The 23,955-nt window shown below is 46.6% G+C and overlaps 1 protein-coding gene across 2 annotated transcripts in view; it reads left to right on the top strand.

Annotated features, from left to right (window-relative positions):
* Positions 1-22,467, top strand: part of LOC134492051 (zinc finger protein 850-like) — a 34,209-nt gene extending 11,742 nt beyond the window's left edge. Inside the window, exons 2-3 of one of the 2 annotated variants that reach the window (XM_063296169.1) lie at positions 4,034-6,326; positions 19,789-22,467. In XM_063296169.1, the coding sequence (XP_063152239.1) occupies positions 4,034-6,326; positions 19,789-21,216 (3,721 nt within the window). In that variant the 3' untranslated portion in view covers positions 21,217-22,467. Of the gene's footprint in view, positions 1-4,033; positions 6,508-19,788 lie in introns of those variants that run through there. The other variant, XM_063296168.1, reaches the window with a different exon arrangement.
* Positions 22,468-23,955: the final 1,488 nt, after the last annotated feature.

Here is a 23,955-nt window from a genome sequence, read left to right as displayed (position 1 = left end):
CACCGGCTTCAAGACCTGGGCGCGCTTTGAAGCAGCCCTGGCCAGCATGAGTGAAGCTGGCTCCCTTGGAGCCTGTGGCCTGTTGGGGCTCCCAGGTCATATTTCCTTTAGAGCCTCGGGGAATCAGGCACGAAATTTTAGGAGGTAGAGAGGGGTTGATCTCCACCGAGAGCCAAGCCCTGCAGAAGCCCAGGAATCTTTTGATCAGCTTTTGACCTGCCCTCCACGTGTTGTGCCCAAGCGGCCTGAGAATCCTCAAGGCTGAAAGCGAACTCCTCTGGGAATTGGGAAGGCTGCTCAGAGCAGTTCTGCCATCTAGCGAGATTTAAGGTCTGCAATGAGAGAGAGAAAGACAATACCTCCTTCCTCAATTGTGGTTTGCAAGCACTGCTGCTGGTCGCTTCCAGGTTTTGTGGCGTGTTTCACGATTGGTTCTGTTAATAGGATGAAGCTGGCAATCGTTTGGGGACTGCGCACACAAAAGGTGCTTCATGAACTTTTGGGCCCAGCCCTGAGCTAATCTTGAAAGGCTACGCTGGGTGAAGCTTCACTCTTCAAGCTTTGCTGGGTGAAGCTTCACTCTTCAAGCTTTGCTCAGTTGCAAAGGTACGTTTTGCGGAGTTATCCTGCAGCCCCAAGGCGTCTAACTGGCTGGAACAGTCCTCACTGATCACTAAAGGAGGTGCATTTTTCATTGCCTGTTTGCACACCTTTTCCCCCCAGGATGCTTTCCCTTGGTTTGGTGCTCCTTCTTGCAAAGGAAGGTTCTTGCTCTGTTACAGTGGTGAGGAGTGCACCCTTAGGAGGCCTCAGGAAACAGGTTGGGGACAGATCGTCATGGAGCAAATCTATTCACGCTGGGACTCGAAAACGACTTGGTTGCACATAATCAACCAAAAAATCTCGCCAACGCCTTAGGCTAGACACCGGACGAGTGTGTTTTTCAGCCTCATGGCGCTAGATGGCGCTCAAGAAATAAGCAACCCCCACGCCTTGGAAGCTGTCAATATAGTGGCGGCGTCTGTGGTTGCTGAGGGCCGACATGCGACGGGAGGGGGAGCTGAAACGATAGAGTATTGGATTGCTAGAGGGGATATTGGAAGAGAGGATGAGGGCAGAGGAACTTCCGGGTCCGGCTCCCAGCTGGGGGGAGAGCGGCGCGGAGGAGCGCTCTGTGGTCTTCCCGGGGCTGATCGGAGCAGCAGCGGCCGGAAGGTGAGCGGCGGACGGGAGGGAGGCAGGCCGGGAGTGCGTGGGGCTGCCTCGTTCCTCCGTGGGAGAGAATCAGAGGAGCAACTCCGCTGTGAAATGCCGGCTGCCCCTTATTCCTCCCCACCCCGCATTTTCTTCCTCCGATGCTGCGCATAAAATTTGTCCCCGCCCATCTCCTCCCATCGGGGGACTCATCCATCCATCCATCCAATTTGTCCCCGCCCATCTCCTCCCATCGGGGGACTCATCCATCCATCCATCCATCCATCCATAAAATTTGTCCCCGCCCATCTCCTCCCATCGGGGGACTCATCCATCCATCCATCCAATTTGTCCCCGCCCATCTCCTCCCATCGGGGGACTCATCCATCCATCCATCCATCTATCCATCCATCCATCCATCCATAAAATTTGTCCCCGCCCATCTCCTCCCATTGGGGGACTCTGGGCGGTTTACAACAATCAATTAAAACAACAATCATAAAATATAAAGTATAAAATTACAATAATTAATATAAAAAGAGTAAAGACCAAAAGTCCAAGTGGCAAAAGTGGCTTTTCTGGCGGTCGGGAGATTTAAAGAGTCTCCTTCACGTCAGTGTTGCTCCTTGTGACTTTATGGAGATGCTGTTTTCTTGGCAAGAATCTGGGACCGACCTGCCACTGCCGTCTCCTGGGATGTTTTTTGTCCTTCCATGTATTAATCAGGTTGAACTCTGCTTAAACCAGCTCTTTTTTTTTAAGTAGCTATTCGGGAATGTTCACGTAGTCTTCGCATACCACTTCTTTAGTGACCATTCAAAGTCAGGATGGCGCTGAAAAGGAGTCTTCCAACTGGTCCTGAAGCAAGTCACGGTCATGTGGCACTGTTGCCTACAAACTGAGGCACCTGGAGTTTGGCTGGAGCTGATAAAAACTTGGTCCCTGAATTTGGGAGAGAGACTGACTTTGCAAAGTGAATTTTGCCTACCTGAAAACAGGAATCACAGAGCAATTCAGGGAAAAGCAAAAGCATTTGTTAAGGGGGGGGTCAAGTCCTTTTATAGGGTGCAGAGACAAATGACACATACATTCAGTAGACGTGATACGTCATAAGGCAAGCAATCAAACAATAACAGACAGGAAACATTGAATCTAGGTAACATTCCCAAAGTGGCAAATTTATGGGTTCTGTCACTCCTTTTCCCGGCCAGTTTTGTATCATCTTAAAACTTGCAAGTGTATTCAAGGACTTTCAGAATACGCTCTCTGTTGTTTAGTTGCTGAAAAGGCTATTTTTTTGCACGTAAAAGGAAGAAAGGGTTTTGGGTAAAAGGAAAACATGGTTTCTTGAACTTGAAAAGAAGGCATGGATGACCTCCTCAAATGCTAATATCACCTTTTTTCAAAAAGCTAATAATGAAGCCTAAAAATTCCAGGTAACAACATTGCACTTAATGACCCACGGTGATGTTTCCTTTTACTGCCAAGTCTAGCCAACAAACACAGGATTTCCTAGTGGTCTTCCATTCACGTATCACAGACCTTTGACATTGTGCTTAATGACTGCAGCCAGAACCAATGATGTAAGTCGGCGCATTCACGTGACATCATCTTTATTTTTTAATTTATATATCCAGTTTATTCCCCACCCATCTCCCTTGGAGAGCAACTTAATGACCGAGCTGCTTAGCGACAGAGTTGCCGATTCCAATTGCAGTCAGAAAGGAGGACTCCCTGTATTGTATGGTGATGTCCCCAGAATGGTTGTGGACAGCATTTTCTGCTCTTTTTTAATTTGGAGCTGAGGAAAAGCTGAGCTGGGTGGGGAATAAATTGGACATGTAAATAAAAAAATGATGATGATGTCACGTGAATGGACAAAACTGGTGCTTTAAATCTTGCAGAGGCTTTGGGCACTATTTCATCTGTTGAAGCCCCCCAGCCCTCTCAAAGTAGCCCCAAAATTTTGACCATACCGGCTTCTGGGACGTTTTGCAAGCTGAAATACACATGGATTTCCTACATACATACATTCATAGGTGTGTTTTTGTATTTCTCTCTGTGTGCATCTACGTGCATGTGTAGAATCCATCCCCAGCATTTCCAGAGATCCTTGATGATACCCCTTTGCAGTGCTGAGAATCTGTGATTGCCCCAAGCCAGCAAGTGAATGTCAGGATATGAACACGGATCTCGCTAGTCTTCTGTGTGTCAAATGAATCATAAGGAATGTTAGAGGTTAATCTAGCCTTTTGGCACTTTTCCTTTTTCATTGTAATGTATGCTTTTTGTTGTTCTTTGCACATGTTGTGCAGCCATTTTAGAGATAATAATTAAACATTTTATATCAATCTTATAGACAAAAAGGATGCCCATAAGAGCCTTGTGGACAACTGAGAATCACAAGCAGCATTAAAAAGGAAAGTAAATCAAGGCAGCAATCAAATCTTTTCCACTTTCTCCAGAGAACCCCAAAACTCTTCTCCTTGCCCAGCAGGTGACAGACGAGGGAGAGAAAAACAGGAAGAGTTTTGAGCTGGAAAGCGTTGACTATGTGAAACTCAAGGAAACATTACATGAAAAGATCAAGCGGGAGAATTTCCCAATTCAGAAAAAGAGAAATTTGTGCAAGGACCAGAGACTGCAGTTCACGGCTGAGGATGGACAAGAGGATCTACAGCAGAAAAAAGCCATACAAATGCTCTGAATGCGGCAAAAGCTTCATGTGGAAGAGCTCCCTGCAGGCTCATCAAAGGACCCACCCTGGAAAGGACCCCTACCAGTGCCCTCTCTGTGGCAAAAGCTTTAGCAGGCACAACACCCTGGTAAAACACAAGAGCGCACACACTGGGGAGAAACCGTATGAGTGTCTGGATTGTGGGAAAAGTTTTAGTTATAATTCCAGCCTGGTGAAACACCAGAGGACTCACACAGGAGAGAAACCATATGAGTGTCTGGATTGTGGGAAACATTTTAGTTATAATTCCAGCCTGGAGAGACACCAGAGGACTCACACAGGAGAGAAACCATATGAGTGTCTGGATTGTGGGAAACGTTTTAGTTATAATTCCAGCCTGGTGAAACACCAGAGGACTCACCCAGGAGAGAAACCCTATCAGTGCCTGGATTGTGGGCAAAGTTTTAGTCATGATTCTCACTTGTTGATACACCAGAGGACTCACACAGGGAAGAAAACACATGAGTGTCCGGATTGTGGGAAAAGTTTCAGTGTGAAGTCTGGGCTAGTGAAACACCAGAGGACTCACACAGGAGAGAAACCCTATGAATGTCAGGATTGTGGGAAAGCTTTCAGTCGGAATTACACTCTGGTGATACACCAGAGGACTCACACAGGAGAGAAACCGTATGAGTGTCCAGATTGTGGGAAACGGTTCAGTTGGAATTCCTCCCTGGTGAGACACCAGAGAACTCACACGGGAGAGAAACCCTATCAGTGCCTGGATTGTGGGAAAAGTTTTAGTCATAGTTCCCACCTATTGATACACCAGAGGACTCACACAGGAGAAAAACCGTATGAGTGTCTGGATTGTGGGAAACATTTCAGTCAGAATTCCCACCTGGTGATACACCAGAGGACTCACACAGGAGAGAAACCTTATGAGTGTCCAGTGTGTGGGAAAGGTTTCAGTCATAAGTCCCACCTGTTGGTACACCAGAGGACTCACACAGGAGAGAAACCGTATGAGTGTCCGAACTGTGGGAAAAGTTTCAGTCAGAGTTCCTACCTGGTGATACACCAGAGGATTCACACAGGAGAGAAACCGTATGAGTGTCTGGACTGTGGGAAAAGTTTCAGTGAGAATACCAGCCTAGTGAAACACCAGAGGATTCACACAGGAGAGAAACCCTATCAGTGCCTGGATTGTGGGAAATGTTTTAGACATAATTCCCACCTGTTGATACACCAGAGGACTCACACAGGAGAGAAACCATATGAGTGTCCGGACTGTGGGAAAAGTTTCAGTTCAAAATCGACCCTGGTGATACACCAGAGGACTCACACAGGCGAGAAACCCTATGAGTGTCTGTATTGTGGGAAAAGTTTCAGTCAGAATTCATACCTGATGATACACCAGGGGACTCACGCCGGAGAGAAACCATATGAGTGTCCAGATTGTGGGAAATGTTTCAGTGGGAAGTACAGCCTAGCGATACACCAGAGAACTCACACAGGAGAGAAACCCTATCAGTGCCTGGATTGTGGGAAAAGTTTCAGTTGGAAGTTCTACCTTGTGATACATCGTAGGACTCACACAGGAGAGAAGCCATATGAGTGTCCAGATTGTGGGAAAAGTTTCAGTTGGAAATCCTACCTTGCTATACATCGTAGGACTCACACAGGAGAGAAACCGTATAAGTGTCCGGATTGTTGGAAAGGTTTCAGTAAGAATTCCCACCTGGTGACCCACCAGAGGACTCACACAGGAGAGAAACTCTATGAGTGTCGGGATTGTGGGAAACGGTTCAGTTGGAAGTCCGACATGGTTATACACCAGAAGACACACGCAGGAGAGAGACTGTATGAATGTCCGGTTTGTGGGAAAAGATTCAGGCAGAATTCCTACCTGGTGATGCACCAAAGGACTCACACAGGAGAGAAACTGTATGAGTGTCCGGATTGTGGGAAACGTTTCCGTTGGAAGTCCTACCTTGTGATACATCGGAGGACTCACACAGGAGAGAAACCGTATAAGTGTCCGGATTGTGGGAAAGGTTTCAGTCAGAATTCCCACCTGGCGATACACCAGAGGACTCACAGAGGAGAGAAACCCTATGAGTGTCCGGATTGTGGGAAAAGTTTTAGTTGGAAGTCTGACCTGGTTATACACCAGAGGACACACACAGGAGAGAGACCGTACGAATGCCTGGTTTGTGGAAAAAGTTTCAGGCAGAAGTCCTACCTAGTGATACACCGTAGGACTCACACAGGAGAGAAACCATATGAGTGTCCCGATTGTGGGGAAAGTTTCCGTTGGAAGTCCTACCTTGTGATACATCGGAGGACTCACACAGGAGAGAAACCGTATAAGTGTCTGGATTGTGGGAAAGGTTTCAGTCAGAATTCTGACCTGGTGATACACCAGAGGACTCACACAGGAGAGTCCTCTGGAGTTCTCACCTTAGGAGTTCCTTGATTGGGCTGTTGTTTGCTGCTTGGTTGATCGACTGAGTTAATATTTCCTTGATTAAGGTATGGCGATGACGATTCTCAGTCATCCAGGTGGAATTGTCTGTAGGTTGTGTCATGGCAACTGGATTTCTTTCCTTTTGGTAGAAATGTTTCGCTGCTTGTCCAAGCAGCTTCTTCAGTCTGGCCATTAAGGTATATTGTAATTGTTCATCTGGTGCTACTCTTTGCATATCAGGCTGTTGATTGCTGCCAAGGAGGTGTTCTGGTCTTCTGGTTTTTCTAATGTCTCTCTTGAATGGTATTTATATGTTGTTTACCTCTATGTTTCTGTTGATGGCTGCTTTGTCTGAGTGCCACACTTGCAGGAATTCTCTGGCGTTTTTGGATTTGGCTTGGTCTAGGATGCTCTCAGTTTCCCAGTTGAAGGTATGGTTGAGTCTGTCCATGTGTTGTGAGATTAAGGAGTTTTCATCGTGTCCTCTGACTGCTAGTTGGTGTTCATGGATGCGCTCTGCTAGTTTTCTGCCTGTCTGTCCTACATATCCTGTATGTAGATGACACCTTCATCATAATAAAAAAGGAACAACTGGAGGAAACACATGAAACCATCAACCATCAACCATCTTCAAAGGAATAAAATTCACAAGGGAAGAAGACAATAACAACGCACTACCCTTCTTGGACATCCTCATCAACAGAGGAAATGATGGCATCCTTTTGCCCTCCACTCTCCCTAGCATCAACATCTTCTCCAGGCTGTCCTGTCTTCTCATTATGTGGCCAAAGTATTTCAGTTTTGCCTTTAATATCATTCCCTCCAGTGAGCAGTCTGGCTTTATTTCCTGGAGGATGGACTGGTGTGATCTTCTGGCAGTCCAAGGCACTCTCAGAATTTTCCTCCAACACCACAGTTCCAAAGCATCGATCTTCCTTCTCTCAGCCTTCCTTATGGTCCAGCTCTCGCAGCCATATGTTACTACGGGGAACACCATTGCTTTAACTATGCGGACCTTTGTTGTCAGTGCGATGTCTCTGCTCTTAACTATTTTATCGAGATTTGTCATTGCTCTTCTCCCAAGGATTAAGCGACTTCTGATTTCCTGACTGCAGTCAGCATCTGCAGTAATCTTCGCACCTAGAAATACAAAGTCTTTCACTGCTTCTACATTTTCTCCCTCTATTTGCCAGTTATCAATCAAGCCAGTTGCCATAATCTTGGTTTTTTTCAGGTTTAGCCGCAAGCCAGCTTTTGCACTTTCTTCTTTCACCTTCATCATAAGGCTCCTCAGTTTCTCTTTGCTTTCAGCCATCAAAGTGGTATCATCTGCATATCTGAGATTGTTAATGTTTCTTCCAGCGATTTTAACTCCAGCCTTGGATTCCTCAAGCCCAGCATGTTGCATGATGTGTTCTGTGTACAAGTTGAATAGGTAGGGTGACAGTATACAGCCCTGTCGTACTCCTTTCCCAATCTTAAACCAGTCCGTTGTTCCGTGGTCTGTTCTTACTGTTGCTACTTGGTCGTTATACTATACAGATTCTTCAGGAGGCATACAAGATGACTTGGTATCCCCATACCACTAAGAACTTGCCACAATTTGTTATGGTCCACACAGTCAAAGTCTTTAGAATAGTCAATAAAACAGAAATAGATGTTTTTCTGAAACTCCCTGGCATTTTCCATTATCCATCGGATATTGGCAGTTTGGTCCCTACTTCCTCTGCCTTTTCTAAACCCAGCTTGTACATCTGGCAATTCTCGCTCCATGAATTGCTGAAGTCTACCTTGCAGGATCTTGAGCATTACCTTACTGGCATGTGAAATGAGTGCCACTGTTCGATAGTTTGAACATTCTTTTGTGTTTCCCTTTTTTGGTATGGGGATATAAGTTGATTTTTTCCAATCTGATGGCCATTCTTGTGTTTTCCAAATTTGCTGGCATATAGCATGCATTACCTTGACAGCATCATCTTGCAAGATTTTGAACAGTTCAGCTGGGATGCCGTCATCTCCTGCTGCCTTGTTATTAGCAATGCTTCTTAAGGCCCATTCAACCTCACTCTTCAGGATGTCTGGCTCTAGCTCACTGACCTCACCGTCAAAGCTACCCCCGATATTGTTATCCTTCCTATACAGGTCTTCTGTATATTCTTGCCACCTTTTCTTGGTCTTTTCTTCTTCTGCTAGGTCCTTGTCATCTTTGTTTTTGATCATACCCATTTTTGCCTGGAATTTACCTCCGATGTTTCTAATTTTCTGGAAGAGGTCTCTTGTCCTTCCTATTCTATTGTCTTCTTCCACTTCCGCGCATTGCTTGTTTAAAAATAATTCCTTATCTCTTCTGGCTAACCTCTGGAATTTTGCATTTAATTGGGCATATCTCCCCCTATCACTGTTGCCTTTTGCTTTCCTTCTTTCTTGGGCTACTTCTAGTGTCTCAGCAGACAGCAATTTTGCCTTCTTGGTGTTCTCTTTCTTTGGGATGTATTTTGTTGCCGCCTCCTGAACAATGTTGCAAACTTCTGTCCATAGTTCTTCCGGGACCCTATCTACTAAGTCCAGTCCCTTAAATCTGTTCTTCACCTCCACTGCATATTCCTTAGGAATATTACTGAGCTCATATCTAGCTGATCTCTGGGTCTTCCCTAATCTCTTTAGTCTGATCCTAAATTGTGCAGTAAGACGTTCGTGATCTGAACTACAGTCAGTTCCAGGTCTTATTTTTACCGACTGTATAGATGTCCGCCACCTTTGGCTGCAAGGGATGTAGTCAATCTGATTTCGGAGTTGTCCATCTGGTGAAGTCCATGTATAAAGCCGTCTCTTAGATTGTTGGAAGAGAGTGTTTGTTATGCAGAGTGAGTTGTCTTGGCAAAATTCTATCAGCCTATGTCCTGCTTTGTTTTGTTCTCCCAGGCCATGCTTACCTGTAATTCCAGGTGTCATTTGACTGCCCACCTTAGCATTCCAGTCTCCTGTGATGAAAATAATGTCTCTTTTAGGCGTGTTGTCCAGTAGGTGCTGCAGATCCTCATAGAACTGCTCTATTTCAGCTTCTTCAGCATCTGTGGTTGGGGCGTATATTTGGATCACTGTGATGTTAGATGGCTTGCCCTGAATTCGAATTGAGATCATTCTTTCGTTTTTTGGATTGTATCCAAGCGCTGCTTTAGCCACTTTACTATTAATTATGAAGGCTACTCCATTTCTTCTGTGGTCCTCTTATCCACAGTAGTAGATCTGGTGGTCATCTGATGTGAAGTGGCCCATTTCAGTTCACTGACGCCCAAAATGTCTATCTTTAATCTTGACATCTCACCAATAACCACATCCAATTTGCCCTGGCTCATAGATCTTACATTCCAGGTTCCAATGGTGTGTTGATCCTTAGAACATGGGATTCGCCGTTCACCACCAGCACCGTCGGCCGCTAGCCATCCTTTCGGTTTCGAGCTAGCTGCGTCATCACGCCTGGGGCTAGTTGAACTCATCCTCTGTTCCTCCCCAGTAGCATTTTGACCATCTTCCAACCTGGGGGTCTCATCTTCCGATGGTATACCAACATATCTCTGGTTGTACTGATCCTTTTAGTTTTCACAGCAAGAATACTGGGGTGGGTTGCCATTACCTTCCCCAGGGATCGCATTTAGTCTGACCTCTCTGTCATGACCTTCCCATCTTGGGTGGCCCTTCACGGTTTAGCTCATGGCATCATTGAGGTGCTCAAGCTCCAGCACCACGACAAGGTAACGATCCTTTGCTGAAGCAGAACATCTTGCGCAACCCAAACGACCCAGTAGCCCAAGAAGAAAAAACAGGAGTCATCTACACCATACAGTGTAAGGACTGTAGCAGCCACTATGTGGGACAGACAGGCAGCAAACTAGCAGAGTGCATCCACGAACACCAACTGGCAGTCAGAAGACACGATGAGAACTCCTTCATCTCACAACACATGGACAGACTCAACCATACCTTCAACTGGGAAATGGTGAGCATCCTAGAACAAGCCAAATCCAGAAAAACGCAAGAGAATTCCTGGAAGCAATCAACACCCGCATATGCAAAGATCGACACCGGGATTAACAGCAGATGAACAATACACCCTAATTTAGGAAGCATTAACTCAGTCAACAAACCAGCAGCAAACAACAGCCCAATCGAGGAACTTTTAAGGAGAGAAGAACACCCCCACCAAACAACCAGGGCAAAGTATGGTATATAAACAGAGGGCAAAGTCCACTCTCTTTTCGCACTGAAGATGTTGCCTGGTCTGGCAATGAAACGTCTGCAAGAAAACAACAAGGCTCAGAGAGCACCAAGGACTCTACAACCATTAGAATGGAGAATTTAGTAGGGACGTTTGTGGCAGTGACAAAAGCCCTGTAAAGTTTCAGATGGAAAGGCTGTTCTGCCTTGCAGTTGAACACGATCAAGAGCTGCAGGAATCGTGAGCTGAGGAGAAAAGGCATCGTGGTTTTCAGCGTAGGATCTCCAGGTGTAGGAACAGCCCCTGCTGTGATCGTGTTTGCCTGGAGGTGCCTGCTTGTTAGCCTTGGATGGCTGTGGGTGACAGCAGCGCCAAGAGGCTGAGCCTTTTGTTGCATCCTGCTCGGTGGTGGAGGTGGGAGAGAAGAACTGCACAGTGGAAGATGTTTCATGTCTAGAAATGCACTGTGTAAGAACCATTCATGTCTCTTGAGAAGGAAAAAACTGGGTAGTGTCAGCGTTGCTTTGAACGTGGGGCCAAGGTAGGGCAAAGCTCCCTTCCCAAGACATGGGAGATGTTTCCATTTCTTCCACCCCTCTCTCAGGGCTTCTTTTTATATTTTCCCAAGAGTAAGGAGAGGAGAATTATTTGGAGCCGGTAAGTGGCATTTTAGCTATGCAGATGAATGATCCTGATTTTGCTGAGTTCAGAAGACACCAAAGAATTCAAGGCTTGTTCATTTCAGGAACACAGTTCAGTGACCAGATTATAATACTTTTTTTCCCCCTAGTAGATCACTTTGCATATGATCCCTTTGCAGAAGGACAGCCAACAACCAGGACCAGGCCGGGGGTGGGGAGGAAGCAAGAGGCTCTTTTGTCCTGAGCCTCAAGGTCCGAGTGGCTTCGAATGTAAACCTCTGCAAAGTTGTTAAGCTTTAAAATATTCAAATTACATTTAATTGTCTCTTCCTTCCGCTCTCTCGCTCTTTTTTGGTGCCATATTTTTGTGCACACCTGTTATGACATCCCATGTTATTGTGGGCAGGAGCTGCAGATGCTTGAAATGCTTCAAAAGCCTCTGGATCTTTGAGGGGGCCATACCATAATGCAACATCTTGCATTCTAAACAGTATTTAGAATCCACCCCAGTGAGGGCAAAGTATACTTAGTGGCCACAGAATACTGACGTCTTTGGGGAATAAAACAGGACAATAGAGAGGGAATGGAATGGAATGGAATGGAATGGAATGGCTTGGTGGAGGCCATGGCTGGCTGGCTACTGCAAGGGTTTATGGCAGCTCGTCTGTTTCTTTTGATTACCATCCTGCAAAGACTTCCTATTTTTTCTTTTGGGAGATGTCTCATGCGTACACCCAAACCCGCAGGAGGCAAAAAGTGGGGCAATGGGTATGAGTGTGAGGATAATCTTAATAATAATGTATGTCATGCTTAAGAAGTAAGTGCGGACAAGAAAGGAAGGAATATTAAGTGAATTTGAATATGCAAAGATGCAAAGAGACCCATTAACACTGACACTAAGGGAACAGTGGAATACCCAACAAGTAGCCCCTTTACAATAAAAAGAACAGATAAATTAGACCCCAGAAAACCTACTAAGAATATATCTATTTTCTACGAAAACCCGTGTGTCTGTTGATTGGTTTGTAACCTCCAGTTGTGCAAAGCAGTGCATCAGAGGGCAACAGGCTTTGAACCAGGCTACCTCAAATGGGCCAGCTTACCGAATGCCACAACCCGTCACTCCCGTGTCCGGTGGTGACGGCAACGGGCTAGAAGCCAGGAGGCGGTGAATTCTAGTCCCGCCTGAGGCAGGAAAGCCGGCTGGGGGACTTTGGGCCAGCCATGCACTCCCTCAGCCCAGCTCACCTCGCAGGGTGGTGGTTGTGGGGAGAATGGGAGGAGGGAGGAGTAACAGGTGTGCTTGCCACCTTGAGTTATTTGTAAAAATAATAAAGGGATAGAAAAGAAATAGGAAAGAAGGAAGGAGGGTATGTGGCAACAGCCTTGGGGCCATCTCACACCAGCTTCTGCAGCTCCTGCTGACTTTTGTCAGGACGTTCCTAGAGCAGCCCAGGAATCCCTGTATTCACAGCGTTTTCTTCCCACTAGGACAATGGCTTCCTTCAGAGTAGGCAAGTGGGAGAGAGCGGAACTTGAGATCTGTTGCTTGTGAATATGCGTGTATGCTGCCGCCATCGTATGACTGTGTGTACTTCCATCGTTTCCTTCTCTGTAGCGTGTCAATACCCATGCGTTGCTTTTGTCTGCAGGGGAGGCACCCACCATCTTGGTGAGGACCCCTCCGGTGTGTGCGGTATCGATAAAGACCGCGGTCAGCCTTGATTATTTGTGCCCTGAGTCCTGTCTTGATTCCACACCACCTCAACTTTCTTCCGTATAAGGAACCTTCTTCCTCCCTCCCTCCCTCCCTCCCTCCCTCCCTTCCTTCCTTCCTTCCTTCCTTCCTGGGGCCCCTTGACCATTAACTAAACAATACCTTCCTCTGTCCTTGGAATGTACACCTGATCTCGTTTCTACGGTAACAGCTATCTGTCAAGGCCTGTGAGAAAGGAAGAGTAAGGTGGCCAACAAAGTCTTCGAGGAAACAGAACAGGGTTTCAGAGCCATAATAAAAGTGCAAGTGTTCTAAGATATTGTGAGAAGGGTTCAAGGCGTCCCCCTCCTCGTCCTTTCCGAACTCTCTTTCCCCGGCCTTTCTCTGAACGCTGTTTCCCGCCAAAACCACTTCCCCTCCGGACAAGGCAAAGGAATAGAAATCACAGGGAAATACAGCACAACAGGTCAGGGTTAAAATATGAACAGGAAAACCTGGACATAGAATTGTGTCAGGAAAACACAAGTGGGTAAAACAGATTCCCCAGTAAGCTAATCAGACTCAACAAGGAAATTAAATCAAAAGGGCTAAGGAAACTAGCCGAGGTTTCCCTGATGAAGGTGAGGAAAATCCACTCCCCCCATTTCAATAGTCTCAGCCCGGCAGGCAGAAGCCGCAGCTCAGCGGGGGCCTAATTTCCTCAAGGACAGAAACCACAAAGCAACGGGGTTCGCAACCACAAAAACGCCTCCAGTCTTTTAGTCGGCCAATCACGGCCTCTTGGGAGGCCCCCTCGCAAGACGCGGGCCAAAGACGTTCTTATTAAAGAGGAGCGCTTTCCCGCCTTTTCGGCTAACAAGAGCCCAGCTTCCCTATATAAAGGGCTCCTGGGGAAAATGCAAGTGTAGCCACCTCCGGCAGCTGATTTCTCTGACCGTCGCAGAAAAATAAAGATGATGATAAAGATCCCCTCTGTCCAAGCAACCCCCTGAGTCCTTTTATTCCCGGGTCGGAACGGACCTGGTAAGATTTCCTTCCAACAATACCAAGGCGAAATATAGAATATATGAATATGGAATATATTTGTATTTAAGTTCTATTTACGTAAAATCATCTATCACTGTCTCCAACTTGGAAAAGGACGCAGGAGAGTCCAGTCCCTCCTTTGGGGGAGGTGGGCAGTAATTAAATTTGAGTAATAAATAGTAAATGAAATGAAGGTGCAGCCACCTGGCAAAATGCGGCGAGAAGGTAAGGGAAAGGCACTGACTGGGATTTCTCCTGTTACCTTGAAGTGGAACCAGGAAAGCTGCTGATCCAAGGAGCGATGGAGAGCAGGGGCTGTTCCTAAACCTGGAGATGCTACGCTCAAAACCACGATGCCTTTTCTCCTGAGCTCAATACTCCTGCAGCTCCCACCCCTCATGTTCAACTGCAAGGCCGAGCAGCCTTTGCATCTGAAGCTTTACTGGGCTTTTGTCACTGCCACAAGCGCCCCTAAGAAATCCTCCATCCTAATGGTTGTAGAGTCCTTGGTGCTCTCTGAGCCTTGTTTTCTTGCAGACGTTTCATTGCCAGACTAGGCAACATTTTCAGTGCGAAAAGGAGTGGGGATATATATTTGATTGGTACCAAGGAGGGAGCTCAGAAGGAGGTAAACACAACGGGGTTTTAACACTTTGTAATTGTTAACCGATCAGGTATTTCCAGCCTGCCTCAGTGTTACATGTCCCTGCATAGCGATTCTGTCTTCCTCTTCCATTCGCCCCCCCATCTCAATTTAAACCCTACAAAAATAGAGCCACTCTGTGAAGTGAGGTGACCATATCGCTTAGCAACAGCAACCTCAGTAGTCCCAGTTGCCGTCGTTAAACGAGGACCTCCTTGTACCTTCCTGCTGGCTTCCAACAAGCAAAGTCAATGGAGTACCCAGCAGGAAGGTGCAACTTTCGATGATGCGACGTCACGCTTAACTGTGGGTGACATCACGCTTAATGGCCACAACTGGAACTGCCGTCAGAAGTCAGTGCAGTCATGTGACGTTTTGCTTTACAACTGTGTCGCTTACCGACGGAGCTGCCGGTTCCCATTGTGGTTGGTAACTGAGGACTACCTGCATTGCATTTGAGATATAGTAGTGACTGCAGGTTATTAAAGGACTTCCTGTAGTAAACTGTTCTGTTAGTAAAGGGGGTGTAATGGCCTTTGCTAGCAGGTAGTAACCTCTCCAAAGCAGTAAGAATTGTTGCATTGCCCCTGCCTGGGTGCTGTTCCTGTCCAGTAATGTTTCTAAAGGTACCCTGGTTGATGAGGACCATTAGTTGCATCGTGAAAGGCTCTAATGCCCCCCAAACTGGACAGGTTGTGTGTTCTCATCTCCAGATCAAATGTTTCAATTCATTTGCTTAGTATTTGTTTCTCCTCTGGATTTCTTTAACTTTGTATGACTTATTATCTGGAACAATTTTGATTCATACATAATGCTTCTTTTTCATTCATCACTAACATTATTGTGAAAAAGAGAGAGTGAAGGATCAACCCTACTTGCTTGTTACCGACTGGCAATTCGAAATTGAGTCTTCCCAGTGTAAGTCAAACACGGTGCTTACCGAATGAGACATCCTGGATCTCGGCTTTGTATGATCAGCCTTTAGCAGATTTAGAATCTCCTCCTGCAGGAACAAAGCCGGTTTGCTGGGAACACCGGCTTCAAGACCTGGGCGCGCTTCAAAGCAGCCCTGGCCAGCATGAGTGAAGCTGGCTCCCTTGGAGCCTGTGGCCTGTTGGGGCTCCCAGGTCCTAAATCCTTTTGAGCCCTCGGAAATCAGGCATGAAATTTTAGGAGGTAGAGAGGGGTTGATCTCCACCGAGAGCCAAGCCCTGCAGAAGCCCAGGAATCTTTTGATCAGCTTTTGACCTGCCCTCCACGTGTTGTGCCCAAGCGGCCTGAGAATCCTCAAGGCTGAAAGCGAACTCCTCTGGGAATTGGGAAGGCTGCCCAGAGCAGTTCTGCCATCTAGCGAGATTTAAGGTCTGCAATGAGAGAGAGAAAGACAATACCTCCTTCCTCAATTGTGGTTTGGAAGCACTGCTGCTGGTCGCTTCCAGGTTTTGTGGCGTGTTTCACGATTGGTTCTGTTAATAGGATGAAGCTGGCAAGCTGGCAATTGTTTGGGGACTGCGCACACAAAAGGTGCTTCATGAACTTTTGGGCCCAGCCCTGAGCTAATCTTGAAAGGCTACGTTGGGTCAAGCTTCACTCTTCAAGCTTTGCTGGGTGAAGCTTCACTCTTCAAGCTTTGCTCAGTTGCAAAGGTACCTTTTGCGGAGTTATCCTGCAGCCCCAAGGCGTCTAACTGGCTGGAACAGTCCTCACTGATCGCTAAAGGAGGTGCATTTTTCATTGCCTGTTTGCACACCTTTTCCCCCCAGGATGCTTTCCCTTGGTTTGGTTCTCCTTCTTGCAAAGGAAGGTTCTTGCTCCGTTACAGTGGTGAGGAGTGCACCCTTAGGAGGCCTCAGGAAACAGGTTGGGGACAGATCGTCATGGAGCAAATGTATTCACGCTGGGACTCGAAAACGACTTGGTTGCACATAATCAACCAAAAAATCTCGCCAACGCCTTAGGCTAGACACCGGACGAGTGTGTTTTTCAGCCTGATGGCGCTCAAGAAATAAGCAACCCCCACGCCTTGGAAGCTGTCAATATAGTGGCGGCGTCTGTGGTTGCTGAGGGCCGACATGCGACGGGAGGGGGAGCTGAAACGATAGAGTATTGGATTGCTAGAGGGGATATTGGAAGAGAGGAGGAGGGCAGAGGAACTTCCGGGTCCGGCTCCCAGCTGGGGGGAGCGCGGCTCGGAGGAGCGCTCTGTGGTCTTCCCGGGGCTGGTCGGAGCAGCAGCGGCCGGAAGGTGAGCGGCGGACGGGAGGGAGGCAGGCCGGGAGTGCGTGGGGAGGGAGGCAGGCCGGGAGTGCGTGGGGCTGCCTCGTTCCTCCGTGGGAGAGAATCAGAGGAGCAACTCCGCTGCGAAATGCCGGCTGCCCCTTATTCCTCCCCACCCCGCATTTTCTTCCTCCGATGCTGCGCATAAAATTTGTCCCCGCCCATCTCCTCCCATCGGGGGACTCATCCATCCATCCATCCAATTTGTCCCCGCCCATCTCCTCCCATCGGGGGACTCATCCATCCATCCATCCATCCATCCATAAAATTTGTCCCCGCCCATCTCCTCCCATCGGGGGACTCATCCATCCATCCATCCAATTTGTCCCCGCCCATCTCCTCCCATCGGGGGACTCATCCATCCATCCATCCATCTATCCATCCATCCATCCATCCATAAAATTTGTCCCCGCCCATCTCCTCCCATTGGGGGACTCTGGGCGGTTTACAACAATCAATTAAAACAACAATCATAAAATATAAAGTATAAAATTACAATAATTAATATAAAAAGAGTAAAGACCAAAAGTCCAAGTGGCAAAAGTGGCTTTTCTGGCGGTCGGGAGATTTAAAGAGTCTCCTTCACGTCAGTGTTGCTCCTTGTGACTTTATGGAGATGCTGTTTTCTTGGCAAGAATCTGGGACCGACCTGCCACTGCCGTCTCCTGGGATGTTTTTTGTCCTTCCATGTATTAATCAGGTTGAACTCTGCTTAAACCAGCTCTTTTTTTTTAAGTAGCTATTCGGGAATGTTCACGTAGTCTTCGCATACCACTTCTTTAGTGACCATTCAAAGTCAGGATGGCGCTGAAAAGGAGTCTTCCAACTGGTCCTGAAGCAAGTCACGGTCATGTGACATTGTTGCCTACAAACTGAGGCACCTGGAGTTTGGCTGGAGCTGATAAAAACTTGGTCCCTGAATTTGGGAGAGAGACTGACTTTGCAAAGTGAATTTTGCCTACCTGAAAACAGGAATCACAGAGCAATTCAGGGAAAAGCAAAAGCATTTGTTAAGGGGGGGGTCAAGTCCTTTTATAGGGTGCAGAGACAAATGACACATACATTCAGTAGACGTGATACGTCATAAGGCAAGCAATCAAACAATAACAGACAGGAAACATTGAATCTAGGTAACATTCCCAAAGTGGCAAATTTATGGGTTCTGTCACTCCTTTTCCCGGCCAGTTTTGTATCATCTTAAAACTTGCAAGTGTATTCAAGGACTTTCAGAATACGCTCTCTGTTGTTTAGTTGCTGAAAAGGCTATTTTTTTGCACGTAAAAGGAAGAAAGGGTTTTGGGTAAAAGGAAAACATGGTTTCTTGAACTTGAAAAGAAGGCATGGATGACCTCCTCAAATGCTAATATCACCTTTTTTCAAAAAGCTAATAATGAAGCCTAAAAATTCCAGGTAACAACATTGCACTTAATGACCCACGGTGATGTTTCCTTTTACTGCCAAGTCTAGCCAACAAACACAGGATTTCCTAGTGGTCTTCCATTCACGTATCACAGACCTTTGACATTGTGCTTAATGACTGCAGCCAGAACCAATGATGTAAGTCGGCGCATTCACGTGACATCATCTTTATTTTTTAATTTATATATCCAGTTTATTCCCCACCCATCTCCCTTGGAGAGCAACTTAATGACCGAGCTGCTTAGCGACAGAGTTGCCGATTCCAATTGCAGTCAGAAAGGAGGACTCCCTGTATTGTATGGTGATGTCCCCAGAATGGTTGTGGACAGCATTTTCTGCTCTTTTTTAATTTGGAGCTGAGGAAAAGCTGAGCTGGGTGGGGAATAAATTGGATATGTAAATAAAAAAATGATGATGATGTCACGTGAATGGACAAAACTGGTGCTTTAAATCTTGCAGAGGCTTTGGGCACTATTTCATCTGTTGAAGCCCCCCAGCCCTCTCAAAATAGCCCCAAAATTTTGATCATACCGGCTTCTGGGACGTTTTGCAAGCTGAAATACACATGGATTTCCTACATACATACATTCATAGGTGTGTTTTTGTATTTCTCTCTGTGTGCATCTACGTGCATGTGTAGAATCCATCCCCAGCATTTCCAGAGATCCTTGATGATACCGCTTTGCAGTGCTGAGAATCTGTGATTGCCCCAAGCCAGCAAGTGAATGTCAGGATATGAACACGGATCTCGCTAGTCTTCTGTGTGTCAAATGAATCATAAGGAATGTTAGAGGTTAATCTAGCCTTTTGGCACTTTTCCTTTTTCATTGTAATGTATGCTTTTTGTTGTTCTTTGCACATGTTGTGCAGCCATTTTAGAGATAATAATTAAACATTTTATATCAATCTTATAGACAAAAAGGATGCCCATAAGAGCCTTGTGGACAACTGAGAATCACAAGCAGCATTAAAAAGGAAAGCAAATCCAGCCAGCAATCAAAACTTTTTCACTTTCTCCAGAGAACCCCAAAACTCTTCTCCTTGCCCAGCAGGTGACAGACGAGGGAGAGAAAAACAGGAAGAGAGTTTTTGAGCTGGAAAAAAGTTGATCATGTGGAACTCAAATATTCCATGAAAAGGTCAAGCAGAATAATTTTCAAATTCAAAAAAACAGGGAAATATCTGGAAGTCAGTGCAGAAGAAGAGGTCACCTGGATGGCCACCAAGGGCAGAGAGTAACACAAGCCTCACCCTGTGAGGAAGGAAACAGTGGCTTGAATCAAAGCACTGCCAAACAAGGGATCAAAAATCATTTTGATCTCGAGAATCCAAGAATAGCAGTGGTGGAAAAGACCCACGAAAAGCATAGATGGGAAAAGCATAGATGAGAGCTGATTATGAACGAGAGGACCTACACTGGCGAGGAGGCCTCCCAGTGTTCTCAATGCGGCAAGAGCTTTAGCAAGCACACCACCCTGGTGAATCACAAGAGGACTCACGCAGGAGAGAAACCATATGTGTGTCTGGATTGTGGGAAAAGTTTCAGTCAGAATTCCAGCCTTGTGATGCACCAGAGGACTCAGGCAGGGGAGAAACCATATGAGTGTCTAGATTGTGGGAAAATTTTCAGTTGGAAGTCCAACCTGGTGGAACACCAGAGGACTCACACAGGAGAGAAACCGTATGAGTGTCTGGATTGTGGGAAAAGTTTCAGTCAGAATTCCCACCTGGTGAGACACCAGAGGACACACACAGGAGAGAAACCGTATGAGTGTCCAGATTGTGGGAAAAGTTTCAGTTGGAAGTCAAGCCTGGTGGAACACCAGAGGACTCACACAGGGGAGAAACCGTATGAGTGTCTGGATTGTGGGAAAACTTTTACTCAGAGTTCCCACCTGGTGAGACACCAGAGGACTCACACAGGGGAGAAACCGTATGAGTGTCCAGATTGTGGGAAAAGTTTCAGTCAGAATTCCCACCTGGTGAACCACCAGAGAACTCACATAGGAGATAAACCCTATGAGTGTCCAGATTGTGGGAAAGCTTTCAGTCAGAATTACTGCCTGATCATGCACCAGAGGACTCACACAGGAGAGAAACCCTATGAGTGTCCAGATTGTGGGAAAAGTTTCAGTCGGAATTCCCACCTAGTGAACCACCAGAGGACTCACACAGGAGAGAAACCATATGAGTGTCCGGTTTGTGGGAAAAGTTTCAGTCTGAATTCCAGCCTGGTGAACCACCAGAGTACTCACACAGGAGAGAAACCATTTGAGTGTCTGGATTGTATGAAAAGTTTCAGTCAGAATTCCCACCTGGTGAACCACCAGAGGACTCATATAACGGAGAAACTGTATGAGTGTCCAGATTGTGGGAAAAGTTTCAGTCAGAATTCCAGCCTGGTGAAACACCAGAGGACTCATACAGGAGAGAAACCATATGAGTGTCTGAATTGTGGAAAAAGTTTCAGTTCGAAATCTAACCTGGTGATACACCAGAGGACTCACACAGGAGAGAAACCGTATGAGTGTCCGGATTGTGGGAAAAGTTTTAGTCGGAATTCCCACCTGGTGAACCACCAGAGTACTCACACAGGAGAGAAACCGTATGAGTGTTCAGATTGTGGGAAAAGTTTTAGTCAGAATTCCCACCTGGTGAAACACCAGAGGACTCACACAGGAGAGAAACCGTATGACTGTCCGGATTGCGGGAAAAGTTTCAGTTGGAAGTCTGACCTGGTAAAACACCAGAGGACTCACACAGGAGAGAAACCACATGAGTGTCCGGATTGTGGGAAAAGTTTCAGTCGTAATTCCTACCTGGTGAACCACCAGAGGACTCACACAGGAGAGAAACTGTATGAGTGTCTGGATTGTGGGAAAAGCTTCAGTTGGAATTCCTACCTGGTGAACCACCAGAGGACTCACGCAGGATAGAAACTATGAGTGTCCAGGTTGTGGGAAAAGTTTCAGTACTAGGTCTGTCCTTATAAATCATGTAGGTTTACACACAGGGGAGAAACCATTCAAATGGCCAGACTGCGGACACTGCTTGACACAAAATGCCTCCCTTATCAAACAAGATAATCCACATGAGGCAGAAAATGAGGTGTGTAGAGAAGCCTTGAATTTCATTTCTGATCTCCCACTGAAAGTCCTGCTGAGAAATTAACTATTTAATTTCTGGCCTGATTCTTCTTAGTCAAACATTCGACATGAGGGCTGAGGGAAAAAGCGGAAAGTGTTAGTTTGATAAAGGCTGACTACATGGATCTGGCTATCAGCAGAACTTCCTGGACATTTCCTTTTGCAGAAATAGTATTTTTTAATTTTTTTTAAGACTTTTATTGAAGTTTCAAAATGCAGACAATACAAAGTGTAGAAAAGCTTAGGAAAAGAACTAAAAGAAAAAGGACAAACTGAAAATGCAGAAATATTTTGCATTTAGAAAGAAATACCAAGAATGTGAGTTCTGGCCACCTTCAACCCCCTGGCCAAAAAGCTGTCAATACAGTAGAGGCCTCTGTGGTTGCTGGGGACCGACTGTCCTGTTTAGACTATGAGACGCCCAAGCAGTTTTATTATAAAAACTGTTTATTAAAAGCAACTATTTACAATAATGAAGTCCTGTGAAGAATAAAGCAAGACTGACTGATCAAGAACGCTCAGGCCATAATAATAAAGATTCAGGTTGAGATTCAGGCTGGGAGCTTGGAGCAAAGCTGGAAACATGCCTAGCACACGCTGAATGGCAGCAGTGAGGTCCAGAAATGGACATGAGGCTAAGGTTGCTGGGATCGGTTGGAAGAAGATCCTCTGCGACAGCGTGTGCAGGATGCAGGTCTTCCACGAATGGAAACGCAGGCGCTGATTCCCCTCCGGCTACAGATGAGGTTTCCAATGCGGGTAAGGACTCTTCTGCGGAGGCTGTGAGCTCAAAGTATTAGTTGTTTCCGGCAGCTTGCTCTTCGCGCATCTTCCTTTTATGCCAATCCTTTGCACACCTATTCCCTCCTGCAACCAATCGGGCTGCCTTCTCCTTCGTGCACTTTTCTGCACACCTTTCCCGCGCACTGATTGGAGGATTCGAATCCTCTGAAGACTGGCCGATCAGTATCTGTAACTTCTCCCGCACTGCTGAGTCATTTCTGGGTTTTGCTTTCCCAGTTTCAGCTTGATAAGTTTCTGTTTCTCTTTCTGACTCGGAAAGAGTTTTGTTTTCCGAGTCAGAAGCTGGCTGGATCCTAACACCAACATCCAGTGGGAGAGGGAGAGGCGGAGCTGAAACAATACAGTATTGGATTGCTAGAGAGGATGTTGGAGGAGAGAAGGAGGGCAGAGGAACTTCCCAAAGCCAGTGGGATGACCTTGGGCCAGCCCCTCTCTCTCGGCCCTAGGAAGGAGGCAATGGCAAACCACTTCCAAAACACCTTGGCAAGGAAACTGCAGAGGCCAGTCCAGGCAGTCGCCGGGCATCAGGACTGACTCGAAGGCACCAGAAAGATAAACAAATATCTGGTGCATTAACATACAATTGAAAGCAGAGGGTTTTCTTTTGGGATTGATGGACAAACAGCTGGAAAAAAGTCACAGAACGTTGCTTTTATATATGACAACTGCAGCAAGATTATTATACACGGAGTCCTCAGTTACCCCCCACATTAAAAATGAGTTGTTATGAAATAAGGTATTACTTATTTTATTTATTTTCTACCCTGCCTTTATTATTTTGATAAATAACTCAAGGCAGCAAACATACCTAACACTCCTTCCTCCTCCTATTTTCCCCACAACCACCACTGGGTGAGGTGGGTTGGGCTGAGAGAGAGGGACTGGACCAAGTGACTCTCTATTACAGAGGGGTATACAGGTAGTCCTCCCTTAATGATGCTAATTGGGATCAGAATTCTAACCACTAAGCGATGTGGTTGTAAAGCGAAGCCTCACTTGACTGCAACCCCCCAGGGATGTCAGATTCTGCAGCCTGTGTGCGCCCAAAGCACCACCCACCCATATTCCATAGTACATGCCTGCCCACCCAACCACTCTAGGGCGATGGTGCAGCAGCCACTGACATGTCCTCCTGCACCCAGTAGTAGCCACCCGTGGCCCAGCCACAGTCGAACCGCACCAGCCACTTACCCACCTGCCAGCATGCTCGTGAGCCGCCCGGGACTTGCAGCTTCCTGCCAGCTTGCCCATTGACTTTGCTTCTTGGAAGCTGGCAGGAAGTTGCGAGGAGGTCCTCACTTAATGAGGGCACCAGGGACTCTGGTATTGTCATCATTAAGCAATGTGGTCACATGACATCATGCTTTACTCCCACATCACTTAGTGGTGGAAATTTTGGTCCAATTACCATCGCTAGGTGAGGGCGACCTGCATGCTCCTCCAGGATAACCGATGTCATACTGCCTCATTTTTAATTCAGAACCTCTTGTGCCAGATGCCACACGGAAGAGAGCCTCTTCTGCTGTGGCACCCGCCTGATGACACATTGTCCCCCAGACATCAGATTGGTCCTGACTCTACGGGCTTTTTGCGAGGCCCTGAAGATGTGGTTTGGCCAACAGGCTGGGGACACGGAGCATGGTGGAGCCATGCAGTTGCTGTACTTGTGGTTCTGACTAATGGGATTCTCTCGGCTGTGAGTTTTATGCATCTCATGGTGAGTTT

Source organism: Candoia aspera, chromosome 2, assembly GCF_035149785.1.
Source record: "Candoia aspera isolate rCanAsp1 chromosome 2, rCanAsp1.hap2, whole genome shotgun sequence".
In the NCBI taxonomy this organism is placed as follows: Eukaryota; Metazoa; Chordata; class Lepidosauria; order Squamata; family Boidae; genus Candoia; species Candoia aspera.
The sequence above is the reverse complement of the archived record's forward strand: the minus strand, read 5'-3'. Positions and strand labels throughout refer to the sequence as shown.